The 13061-nt window shown below is 41.8% G+C and overlaps 1 protein-coding gene across 1 annotated transcript in view; it reads left to right on the forward strand.

The window, feature by feature from the left end:
- Positions 1-13061, forward strand: part of SIN3B (SIN3 transcription regulator family member B) — a 106589-nt gene that overhangs the window by 54348 nt on the left and 39180 nt on the right. The window contains exons 10-13 of the mRNA XM_073592877.1: positions 2918-3036; positions 6983-7193; positions 8872-8988; positions 9753-9991. Coding sequence (XP_073448978.1) covers positions 2918-3036; positions 6983-7193; positions 8872-8988; positions 9753-9991 — 686 coding nt within the window. The remainder of the gene's footprint in view (positions 1-2917; positions 3037-6982; positions 7194-8871; positions 8989-9752; positions 9992-13061) is intronic.

Consider the following 13061-nt stretch of genomic DNA (forward strand, 5'->3'; position numbering starts at 1 on the left):
TTCCTGAAGGTCCTAAAAGAGGACAGGCAGCATCGAAATGTTCTATTTCTAAATGGATTTGACAAGTAATCGTTCAAGCTTATGGTTTAAAGAGGTAGTTCCACCCTCTCAAATCAAAGCGCACTCCTCTAGGGCTGTTAGGGCTTCGAGGGCAGTGCATCACCAAGCCTCCATGGCTTTACCAGATTCTATATGGTGGTATGGTGGATGTAAAAAGACATGAGGATGTCGCCTTTGGGCGCAGTGTACTGCAGGCAGCAGTATAAATCTTCTAATCTCATGGTGCCCTACTTTGGTTGTGTCTCCCTCCCCTCAGCTGACATTGCTCTGGGACATCCCACATAGTAATTACTATGGCTCTGTGTCCCGTGATGTACGATTAAAGAAAATAGGATTTTTATGACAGCTTACCTGCAGCTTCCTTTTCTTATGAAGTACATCATGGGACACAGATCTCCCACCCCTCTTTCTAGTATATACATGTATTGCTTTGCTACAAAACTGAGATACTCCCAGTAGTGGGAGGGGTTATATAGGGAGGCAACTTCCTGTTTAGGGTGTGCCAGTGTCCAGCACCTGAAGGTGGACTATAACCCACATAGTAATTACTATGGCTCTGTGTCTCGTGATGTTCTTTAAAAGAAAAGGATTTTACAGGTAAGCTGTTATAAAAATCCTGTAAAGACGGAGGAAATTATCCCAGCATTAATAGCACTAGCCATATACCTGAAAAAAAGTATACAGTGCAATACATATACAGGATAAAAAAATCATACACAAAACATAAGTCCGTTTGTGGAAATATCCATAGAAAGTCTTTATAGTAGAAGAGTTGCTCTGTGACCCATCAGAACTAAGAGAAAGCCTTCAAAGCCTGAATACCATCACCGGAAAACCACCTTGTGCACAAATGAGCTCTGTTGGTAATGTACTCCCCACACACGGACAATTAAATGAGGCTTGTATTTCCATACAGCGCCTGAGCCTGATATTTCCTTAAAATGAGGGATGGACTCCTGTGCTTGAATTATAAAGGTTCAACATGCAAAAAAAAGGGGAACTTGCATAGCGTAATACTGTTTTTATTTGGGACATCCCCCACAAACCATATAAAATATACTTACAGTAAAGACAAGTAAAATCGGCAATACACGTAATCTGACTGTACGGCACAGCGCTTGTCACTCTCACCGCTCCTGATGTTACTGGCCTCGATGAGACCCAGTCAACCCAATTGATTGAGTCTCATCCCAATCGTCCACCCAAGGCGGTGGACGAATCAGCCGGGGGGGGGGGGGACGGGGACTTTGCGGACTCCCTGGACAGGTATGCTGACTTTTGAGAAAAAAAAATAAAAAAATTTTGTGGCTGGAACTACGTTTTAACATGGTTGTAAACATCAGGAATTTAATTAAATCTGAAAAAGGAATATCCCCCTATAGTATGTACTTGTCTCAATTAAGAGCACTAAGTGTAATTTCTGTCTGCTGCTTTGTTCCTCGGCTATCAGCCTACATAGCTTTTGACAAGTTTTCTTGACTCCCAGAGAAAAATGGTGACGGGAGGGACTTCCAGCTGATTGACAGTCTCAGGTCTGTTCCTGTGTGCTGAGTGAAGTGGGTGTGTCCCTTCCCTCCAGTCAGCTGTCAGAGCTCTCCTCACTAAGCTCTACAGAGTGTAACTTCAGCTCTCCGCCCTCTTTTTTTTTTTTTTTTTTTTTTCTGAACTCTCAGACAAGCCTTAAAATTCAGCATTTTGAACAGATGTAGAGAAGGCTGCAGTTAAACAGGCACAACTTATGTAGGAGGATTTGTTTCATCTCTGTTTATCACCTGAGGCCAGTCACTTCACTGGGTATATGTAAAGGTTTACAACCACTTTAAAGCCTCGTACACGCAATCGGATTTTCAGCAGGGAATTGTGTGGTGACAGACTGTTTGCCTAAAATCCGACCGTTAGTATGCTCCTTCAGACAATTGTTGTCCAACTTTCCGCCAACAAATGTTCGATGGCAGGCTAGTAAATTTTTAGCGGACAACAGTCTATTGTCAGATTTTCATATCGTCCATCATACAAAAGTCCAAAGTACAAACACGCATGCTCGGAATCAGTGCTCACCAAACATGACATACGTTCATGTTTGTTGGCCGACAATTGTGTGCCGTTAGTATGCAAGACAAGATCCTGGCACACTCCCTTTGGACAAAAGTCTGACACTGTTGGCCAACAATCTGATAGTGTGTACGAGGCTTTACTCTTTTCTGCTAAACTTAATTCTCCCATCCAATGTTTTGACTGGACCTTCATTTATCTCCACTGGGTCATTTCTGCAAATCTGTCAGGATTGAGTAGAGTTCTCAAGGGTCTCACAGCCCAGTGGAAGATATCCACACTCAGGCTGATGCAACTGGCCTGGGTAGAAAATCCCTGCATACGTTCTGGTAGGAATCAAATAGCATTACAGTACTAGCCTTAAAGCGGTATTAAACCCAAAACCAAAAATGTATTATATTGCAGTTTAGTAATCATTAGACATGGTGGCTTCATTACATTTCTTTTTTTTACATATATACATTTTGCATATATAGAGAAAAGCTGACCATTGTAAGCACCCCGTTACTGTTAAATGTTTTGCCTCAACCATTTAACTGCTACATCTCCAGAACAGCCTGTTCTGTTGAAAAACGGGCTTACTGGCAGGATCACAAGTGAAAATAAAAAAAAGACACTGAAAAAGAAAACTAATAGAGCCACCACATCTAAGAAGTGGTAAGCTGTAATATCATAAATGTTTGCTAAGTATTACAGTGAGGCTGTTTTTATATGTTTTAGTTCTGTGCTAATTATGATTGTTTTTTGTAACTTATTGCCCAATTTCCTATTGTAAGGTTATTCAATTGTTGATTTATATTTTAAGGTGCGCCGAGTACTAAAAAGCCAGGAAGTCTATGAGAATTTTTTGCGATGCATTGCACTATTTAACCAAGAGCTGGTATCTGGTTCAGAGCTGCTGCAGCTGGTTACACCTTTCTTGGGGTATGTTAAATGAAGTTTACAATAAGAATATTATATATGTTTCCTTTTATTCTCCCTTTTTAAAAAAATGTGCAATAATGTATGAAATTGTGTATATTTTGTATATTTATATTGTGTATAGCAATACTGAGATACAAAGTACAGTGGGGCAGCTAAGCCAAGTGGTTAACACTTCCGCCTAGCAGCACTAGCGTCGCCAGTTGGAATCCCAACCATGACACTACCTGCCTGGAGTTTTCTATGTTTTGCCTGTGTGAGTTTCTTCCCACATGCCAAAGACAAGCTGGTAAGTTAATTGGATCCTGTCTAAATTGGCCCTAATATGTGTATGTGAGTTAGGGACCTTAGATTGTAAGCTCCTCTAGGGGAGGGAGAGGGGTGAATGTACAGTATATGCACTATATTCTCAAAAGTACTAGGATGCCTGCATTTACACACACACAAACTTTAATTTCATCCCAGTCTTAGTCCGTAGGGTTCAATATTGAGTTGGCCCACCTTTGCACCCTTATAACGGCTTCAGCTATACTGTTAAGGCTGTCCACAAGGTTTAGGAGTGTGTCTATGGGAATGTTTGCTCATTCTTCCAGTAGCGTATTTGAGAGGTCTGGCACGGATGTTGGGCAAGAAGGCTTGGCTCGCAGTCTGCGTTTGAACCACTTCAGCCCCGGAAGATTTGGCTGCTCAATGACCAGAGCACTTTTTGCAATACGGCACTGCGTTGTTTTAATTGACAATTGCGCAGTCGTGCAACGTTGTACCCAAACAAAATTGACGTCCTTTTTTTCCCCACAAATAGAGCTTTCTTTTGGTGGTATTTGATCATCTCTGCAGTTTTTATTTTTTGCCCTATAAACAAAAAAAGCGACAATTTTGAAAAAACCTTATTTTGTACTTTTTGCTATTATAAATATCCCAATTTTTTTTTCTCAGTTTAGGCCGTTATGTATTCTTCTACATATTTTTAGTAATTAGCAATAAGTAGCAGCGCTAATTACCTAAAAGACGTACACCAGAAATGATATATAGAGTGACATATATGATTAAATATATGTGAATACACAACAGCCCATAAACTAAATGGGTTAAATAAACATAAGAAAACAACTCTAAATAGGCATCAAGTCCATTTAGATATAAATGAGGAATTATATAATCCTGTGATAGTATCTCCCAAGTGATGTTGCTGGGTAAACAAATGAGTCCTCCACCGCACCACTGTGATAACACCAGTAAATATATATGCTTACCACAAGGCAAGCTCAAATAAGCTTGTGACCTTAACCCGGTCGGGGCCTTTAAAAAGAAGGGATGAATGGAGGCGATGATCCACCACACCACATAGAGGAGTCGTCCCCGTAAAACTTTTCATAGACACTTCCAGAGCACCGGAACACAAGTTACTCAAGGGGTCCCCAAGAGAAAAAAGGGAATCGACATAGCGTAATCCAGTAGACTGGTATTCTCAGGACCACTGAGAATACCAGTCTACTGGATTACGCTATGTCGATTCCCTTTTTTCTCTTGGGGACCCCTTGAGTAACTTGTGTTCCGGTGCTCTGGAAGTGTCTATGAAAAGTTTTACGGGGACGACTCCTCTATGTGGTGTGGTGGATCATCGCCTCCATTCATCCCTTCTTTTTAAAGGCCCCGACCGGGTTAAGGTCACAAGCTTATTTGAGCTTGCCTTGTGGTAAGCATATAAATTTACTGGTGTTATCACAGTGGTGCGGTGGAGGACTCATTTGTTTACCCAGCAACATCACTTGGGAGATACTATCACAGGATTATATAATTCCTCATTTATATCTAAATGGACTTGATGCCTATTTAGAGTTGTTTTCTTATGTTTATTTAACCCATTTAGTTTATGGGCTGTTGTGTATTCACATATATTTAATCATATATGTCACTCTATATATCATTTCTGGTGTACGTCTTTTAGGTAATTAGCGCTGCTACTTATTGCTAGTTGGTTTGTTGGGTGTGTATCTCACTTGTAGCGGCAGCTTTTTGGATAAAAAAATTTTTTTTTTTTTTTTTTCTTTTTCAATAATAATTTTTTTCAATATTTGGTATTATTCACTTTATAATTCATCACAGCGTGGTATTTACTGTTTATATATTTTTAGTAATAAAAATTGCGATAAGCGCAATAAGTGCCTAAAAATGGGGGATAGATTTATGGCATTTTTATTATTATTTTTTTTACTAGCAATGGCGGCGATCTGCGATTTTTTATTGGGACTGCGACATTATGGCAGACCGGACACTTTTGACACATTTTGAAACCATTGACAATTATACAGCGATCAGTGCTATAAAAATGCACGGATTACTGTATAAATGTCACTGGCGGGGAAGGGGTTAACACTAGGGGGCGATCAAGGGGTTAACTTTGTTTCCTGACTGTGTGTTCTAACTGTAGGGGGAGGGGACTTGACTATAGGAGATGACAGATCGTGGTTCCTAGCTATTAGGAACTCATGATCTGCATCTCCTCTCAGAACAGAACAGGGATGTGTGTGTTTACACACACACACGTCCCTGTTCTGCTTCTCGTGCCTGCGATCATCGTGGCCGCCGGTCATCAGCATCGGCACCCCCGCAGAGCAGCTTCCTGCTATCCTGCTTAAAGGAGCCGACGTACAGCTACGACGGCTCGTGGGATGGTGCCAACCTGCTGCAGTATAATGACGGTGGCTGGTTGGCAAATGGTTAATTAATCCCAAAGCTTTTCTATCGGATTGAGGTCAGTACTCTGTGCAGGCCAGTCAAGTTCCTCCACCCCAAACTCGCTCATCCATGTCCTTATGGACCTTGCTTTGTGCACTGGTGTGCCGTCATGTTGGAACTGGAAGGGGCCATCCCCAAAGTTGGGAGCATGAAATCTTCCAAAATGTCTTGGTATGTTGATGCCTTACGAGTTCCCTTCACTGCAACTAAGGTGCCAAGCCCAACACCTGAAACACAACCCCACACTATAGTCCCCCTTCCATCAAATGATTTGGACCAGTGCACAAAGCAAGGTCCTTAAAGACATGGATGCGCGAGTTAAGGGTGAAGGAACTTGACTGGCCTGCACAGAGTCCTGACCTCAACCCAAAAGAACACCTTTGGGATGAATTAGAGCAGAGACTGCGTAAATTGACGGCACTATATAACTACCTGTAAACAGAGTAACAGACTGGCCATAGGTAAGGTATGTCACCGTAAAAGGTAGAAAGGTATGGTATGATGGCTCACATATGTGCAGGAAAGATCTTACAAGTCAAGTAATACTTCTAATGGAGTGTGCAAAACAAAACCAAAGAAAATTCCCAGCTCAACTGCAACCTACTGAATTATCCTAACAGTTTGCGTTAAAAACAGAGGTTTAGTCTGCACTCGTTTGCAAATACTGTACATGCGTAAGCTGCAGAGCCGCTCCAAGGCACCTCAATATTTCTGCAGTCCTAACTCTTGTAAATTTATAAGATCCTCCATAGTAGGACCACATGCATTCTATCAAATAGATAGAGGGCAGGTGAACCTGGAGATAGCCCACCCCTGCTTAAAGGCACAGGGGCACACTGGACACCCAGCCCCAGCAGTATTTGCAAATGTGTGCTAACTTAAGGCAAACTGTAGACAGGATAATTTGGTTGGTTGCAGACTGGTTGGGAAGTTGGGAATTTTCTTTGGTTTGGTTTTGCATGTGTTGCCCTTCCATGTGCTCCTTGCTGTGAAGGCCAGTTGTAGGTGGGGGGCTTTTTATGCTGTTCTTATTGTATCTCTCTATTAACTAAAACAGCAGTAATATTATCAATAATGCAAAGCAACTATGGTTCTATAAATCAGAGCTTCATTGTGAAGGGTGTGTGATTGTACCAGTTTTCTAAGCCTGGTGTGCTCAATTTATAACTTATGGGGCTTCTTTTATTTATTTATTTATTTTTGTTCACAGGAAGTTCCCTGAGCTCTTTGCTCAGTTTAAATCTTTTTTGGGTGTTAAAGAGCTTTCTTTTGTCCCACCGGTAACCAGTGACCGTTCGAATGAAGGAATAGGGAGGGAAATTGATTATGCCTCTTGTAAACGCATTGGTTCTAGCTACAGAGCGCTTCCTAAGACTTATCAGCAGCCAAAATGCAGTGGAAGGACTGCTGTCTGCAAAGAGGTAGGTGCATCCAAAATAATGGGAACTGTAAGTGAGTCATTCTAAATTTAGAAAGACATACTAGTCCATTTACTATGCATCTTCACATTACAAAACAAAACTCTGCTTACCATTGGGTATCTTTGACTTCACCACCCCATAAATTCTTTAACATGTTTTAATGTTGGCACTATAGTTAGATTATTCACTGTAGACAAGATCAAGTTTTTTGTTTTTGTTTTTGTGAAAGTTTGTTCCATTTCTTTGTTCAAAGCCATGGCAGTATGATAGTTTAGTTAGTTTAAGATGTTTGTTTACCAGTGAGCATCCATTGCAGTGTGCAGCATGGAGCGTGTCCCCCAGGAACCGCCCTGCTCTGATGCCTTTCACCCCAATGAGCTTAAAGTGATTGTAAAGGCTCATTTGTGTAAAAAAAAAAAAAATGTTATACTTACCTGCTCTGTTGCAGTGGATTTGCACAGAGCAGCTCCTATGCTCTTCTCAGGTCCCTCTTCTGTGATCCTTGTCTCTCCCTCCTGTTCAGTGCCCCCACAGCAAGCAGCTTGCTATAGGGGCACCAGAGCCGAGTCACAGCTCCCTGTGTCCATTCAGAAACAAAGGCCCTGCCCCATCTCTCCCCTGATTGGCTACGTGACTTTGAATGCAGCGGGAGCCAATGGCGCCACTGCTGTGTCTCGGCCAATCAGGAAGGAGAATCTCAGACAGCTGAGATACTCGTGGATATCGCTGGACAGAGAGGGACCTCAGGTAAGTTTTTTAGGGGGGTTTCTGCACACAGAAGGCTTTTTATCTTAATGCATAGAATGCATTAAGATAAAAAAAAAACCTTCTGCCTTTTTACAACTCCTTTAATCCTAGCGATGAATGTGACCTTTTATATACTGGAATCAATTAAGAACAACACTAAAAACTACCATAGTATTCCATGTGCTATCACCTCTCACAAAAACATATAGCTATAGGAAAGAAATGTCATCAGTATGCAGCCTCCAGTTTGTTGCAGTTACAGAATTAGGAGCAGGAATGGGCTCCCTGGGCAACGCGCAACATGTCCTTGGATGACAAAGTAGAAGTACTCACTTTGCATGCCATAATCTGGAAATTTGCCTAGGTGTGGGTGAATTCACTTGGCCATCTCCCAGCATCATGAGCATGACAAAGAGCCCAAATCTCGTAGGAAGTTGCTTCTGCACATTCCTGCAGCAACTGCTCACGCAATTTGGGCTTTTTAGCAGGATGCTAGAAAAAGACATGAGTGGTTTCCCCCTCCCCTAGATAAGCTGACCACAACTTGGGGTCTAAGGGAATGTATTTTTACTTTTTTTTTTTTTTTTTCTCGTGTTTTTTTTTTTTTTTTTTTAATTATTACAGCAAACCCGAAACAGTCCACTTAAAAAAAATAAAAAATAAAAATGCACCCTGTTGACATCTGAAGCTGTGTTGTTTATGCTTGATGTATATCGAAGTGCACCTGTACTGTCGTTTTTTTGTACTATGTTTCTTAATAAACTTCTTTTTGATAAAAATTTTAAAAAATGCACCCATTTACAATAGCATATTTATGATATAGCTGAGCACAAGCATTTTTTTGCATGTTTTACAGGCTTTATTTTCCTTTTGATTTCTTCTTCATACTATAGTCATAATTTAGCACTTGTTTATTTTGTATTTGTTGCAGGTGTTAAATGACACTTGGGTGTCCTTTCCTGCATGGTCAGAGGACTCTACTTTTGTCAGTTCAAAGAAGACCCCATATGAAGAACAGCTTCACCGCTGTGAGGATGAGAGGTTTGAGGTGGGCTATACTCTCACATTTCTGAATAAAGAATACAGAAATGCATTCCCTATCCTGGTGGATTACAGTATTGTCAATGGCATACTGATTTTGAACCAATTGAGCCATTTTCTTTTTTTCTGGGAATTTCAGCTGGCCCAAACAAACTATGTCAAGTATATCAAAAGCTGGAGTTCAGCTTAAAAGTTGAAATGAAAAAAAAAAAAGTGTTGATATTCTTCCTGCATGAGAGAAGGTGGCCAGTTAAAACGGGATATAATTTTGAAGGTTTATTTGTGTCTTAGAGTTTCAGAAAGGGTTAAATTGGTAGAAAAGTCCCCTCTGTGACTTTTACCTACAGGTAAGCTTACAATAAAGCTTACCTGTAGGTAAAATTATTGTCTCTTAAAATGTGCACTGTTTAGGAGACGATCCCTTATTTGACATGCGGTGACATCACCGGCGCATGTGCTGCGAAGGAACGGCATACTCATGCTGTTTCTTTAGAGCTCTGGAAGCCCTGTCAGCGGTGACATTGTGCTGCTGGAGGACTTTGTTTCAAGGTAAGTCTTTCATAATCTACTAGTATGTGATGCATACTAGCACATTATGTTATTACCTTGCAGGAGGATATATATTTTTTTTTTTCCCTAAAGTTTACTACCACTTTAACAACTTGAAGGTCATGATGAATGGATCCACAAAGTTATCTTTATTTTCTATTTACATGCAACTTAATTTGCTAAACAACATAGGCTTTGACTTTTTTTTTTTTATTTATTCAGCTCGATGTTGTATTAGAAACCAATTTGGCAACTATCCGTGTCCTGGAGAGTGTTCAAAAGAAACTTTCTCGCATGTCTGCAGAGGATCAGGAAAAGTTTCGGCTAGATGACTGCTTGGGTGGAACATCTGAAGTCATCCAGCGTCGGGCCATCTACCGAATATATGGGGACAAAGCTCCAGATATCATAGAAAGTCTCAAGAAAAATCCTGTTACTGCAGTACCTGTTGTGTTAAAGAGGTAGGAGGAAAATGGAACAAAGCAAGTCGTAGGCGGGTGAGCAATGTTGGGAATAAATAGACAAAAATATGAATAGTTTTGCTGGGAAAACCACTTTTAAATCCCTTATTTTGCAAATATACTGAACCAGATGTGCTTCCTCTCTATTCTCATTGGGTGTATATATGTTTCTATTTATCCACACTGCACTGTAAGTATTGCTTGCTTTTGTGGTGGAATGATAGTGGCAGATAAGGGGGTTGCAGTATCACAGAAAACTGTAACCTCCTGTTATTTTCCTGCTCCTACAATGGCTAGAGTTTAATATATAGAGAATAGTGCAAAAACATCCTTTGAGAATGAAGCAAGATTACCATACCAACCAGAAACTGCTCAGAATATCCATTCTTTACTGCAGTGGCATGCATAATGAAGTCTCTGAACACACAGTCTAACCTTGGCACAGAAGACTGTAACTAGACCCTGCACCATCACTACCTCATTCCCCGTCAGCTGAGAACCAGAAAATAGGTTATTTTTCGACTAAAGGTTGGAAAAAGGCTTGCGGGGTCTGATAAGTCTTTTTCTGCCACATACAAAAGATGGTGTCAGAGTGTTACATACACATAGAGGATTCACAGATCTGTCCTTTCACATGTCAGTAGTTCGGGCTGATATTGTTTTGTTAAGACACTTCAGGCCCCTTAGTCGTTATTGAACATATTTTAAATTTTGCAGTGTGCCTTAAAAGTGCTAGTGCATGCCATTATTGGTACCAGTGTTAATTTTACTTCAAATTTCGATTTGGTGTTAGTCATAGTCTTTTGATTAAAATGACATTTTTAGTTTGTCGTATTTTAGTCATCTGAATTGTTTTCATTTTAGTCGACTAAAATCTCCAGTGCATTTTAGTTGACTAAAATCTCCTGTTACCCACCTGAACTTCTGCTTTCCTTGGAGCTCTGCCTGTCTGTTAAAGCCCCATCTCTCTCACTCTATCTGCAAGCTGTATTGGCTGAGAGATGCAGGCTCCCTCTTTCTGCCTGCTGCCTAAGAGTTCTCGAACAATGCCCTGCAAACCACAGAAGAGGAACTCCTCCTTAGGATTCGAGTCTGTCTGAATGTGATGTGAGTGTTTCCGACTCACTTGCTTCTGACTAGTTTCCCTTTTCATAGTGATCGACTATTTGGGGAGGATTTGGTCAAACACATCCAAATAATTTCTAGAGGGAAAGGTACTCTTTTGCCCAAAAGAAAGTATAAACGTCCCTTATTTAAACGGACTCCTTCCCCTGCGCCATGGGCATCCGCCTCTAGGCAGTGGCGACGGCTTCCACCATCAGACTCTAGAGGAAAGCCTCAGGGTCAGGCCCAGGCACAAAAGATTCAGCCCCTGTATACATGTCTGAAAATGCATTTTCCTCCACCCTGCAGAGCCTAGAAGGAAAATTAGTGACTTTAATCGCATCCGCTATCCAAAAGGATAGGAAGCGTGTTAGATTCCCCTTCCCCACCCTTATCAAGGGAACAGTGGGTAGAGGATGAGGGGTTACCCTCAGGTGATCAGGAAGAAAAGTATACTGATTACTCCTCTGCGGAGGAAACAATGGTAGATGATCCTTTTTCAGCCTCGCAATCTGAGAGATTGCTGGTACAATCTCTTACAGAGATGGTTCGTGCCTCTTTCAAGCTACCTCTAGCAGCGTCAGCTGATAGTTCTGTTTGTTCTTTAGGTTCCTTAAAACCTTCACAGCCTTTTGAGGTGTTTCCTGTACATGCACAGAAGAGCAAGCTTTGGGGTTTTATTCAGCAGACCCATTCTGGATCTGAAGAATCTAAATCAGTTCCTGAAGATCTGCTCTTTTCAATGGTGTCGATCAGGTCAGTAGCTTCTATCCTACAAGTTCTGGCGTCTATCGACATCAGGGATGCATATCTGCATGTCCCTACATTTTCCGCTCACCAAGGGTCTTCGAAGTAGAACAGCAGCATTTCAGTTTGTAGCCTTGCCCTTCAGACCAGCTACAGCACCCCGAGTGTTCACAAAAGTGCTGGCCCCACCTCTAGCCAGGTTAAGGGCACAGGGCATAACAGTCTTGGCATACCGAGATGATCTATTGCTAATAGACCAATCGATGGCTCACTTGGAGCAAAGTGTACGCATTACAACCAGTTACCTGGAAAGTCTGGGTTGGATTCTCAACCTAGAGAAGTCTTTCTTAAACCCGCAAAGAAAGCTGGAGTATTTGAGCCTGATCATAGACGCAGCCCAGAAAAAGGTGTTCTTGCCTCTGGCAAAGATCAGCTCCATACAAGAGCTGGTGCGGATGGTCAAGTCGCAAAGAAATGCCTCAATTCGTTGTTGTTAGGAAAGATGTTGGCTTCACTCGAAGCAGTCCCCTATGCCCAGTTCCATTCAAGACTGTTGCAAAACAGTATCCTGTCTGCTTGGAACAAAACAATCCAAGCTTTGGACTTGCCAATGCGGCTGTCCTTCAGACCAATTATCTGGAAAGTAGTAAAGACAGATGCCTGCCTTTCAGGCTGGGGAGCAGTACTAGAGAAAATGACTGTCCAGGGACAGTGGTCAAAAACCGAAGGAGCTTTGCCCATCAACATCCTAGAGATTCGGGCAGTGCGTCTGGCTCTGAAAGCCTGGACTTCCAGGTTAAGGGATTTTCCTGTCAGGATCCAATCCAACAATATCATGGCTGTGGCCTATATCAGTCACCAAGGGAGCACCAAGAGTCTCAGCGCAGAGAGAGGAGAACCATATTCTAACTTGGGCAGAAAGGAATGTTCTGTGCCATTCGGCAGCCTTCATTCCAGGAGTAGAGAATTGGCGGGCGGACTACTTAAGTTGCCAGCAGTTATTCCCAGGGGAATGGTCTCTTCACCCCGACATTTTTCGGGCTATTTGCCAAAGATGGGGGACTCCGGACGTAGATCTTCTAGCGTCCAGATTCAACATGAAGTTAGTCAACTTTGTGTCCAGGACAAGGGATACACTCGCATGTGGAACAGATGCGTTGGTTATCCCGTGGGATGAGCTCTCACTGATCTATGCATTCCCCCCCTATTCAGTTGCTAC

This window comes from Aquarana catesbeiana, linkage group LG01 (genome assembly GCF_042186555.1).
Source record: "Aquarana catesbeiana isolate 2022-GZ linkage group LG01, ASM4218655v1, whole genome shotgun sequence".
Lineage (NCBI taxonomy): Eukaryota > Metazoa > Chordata > Amphibia > Anura > Ranidae > Aquarana > Aquarana catesbeiana.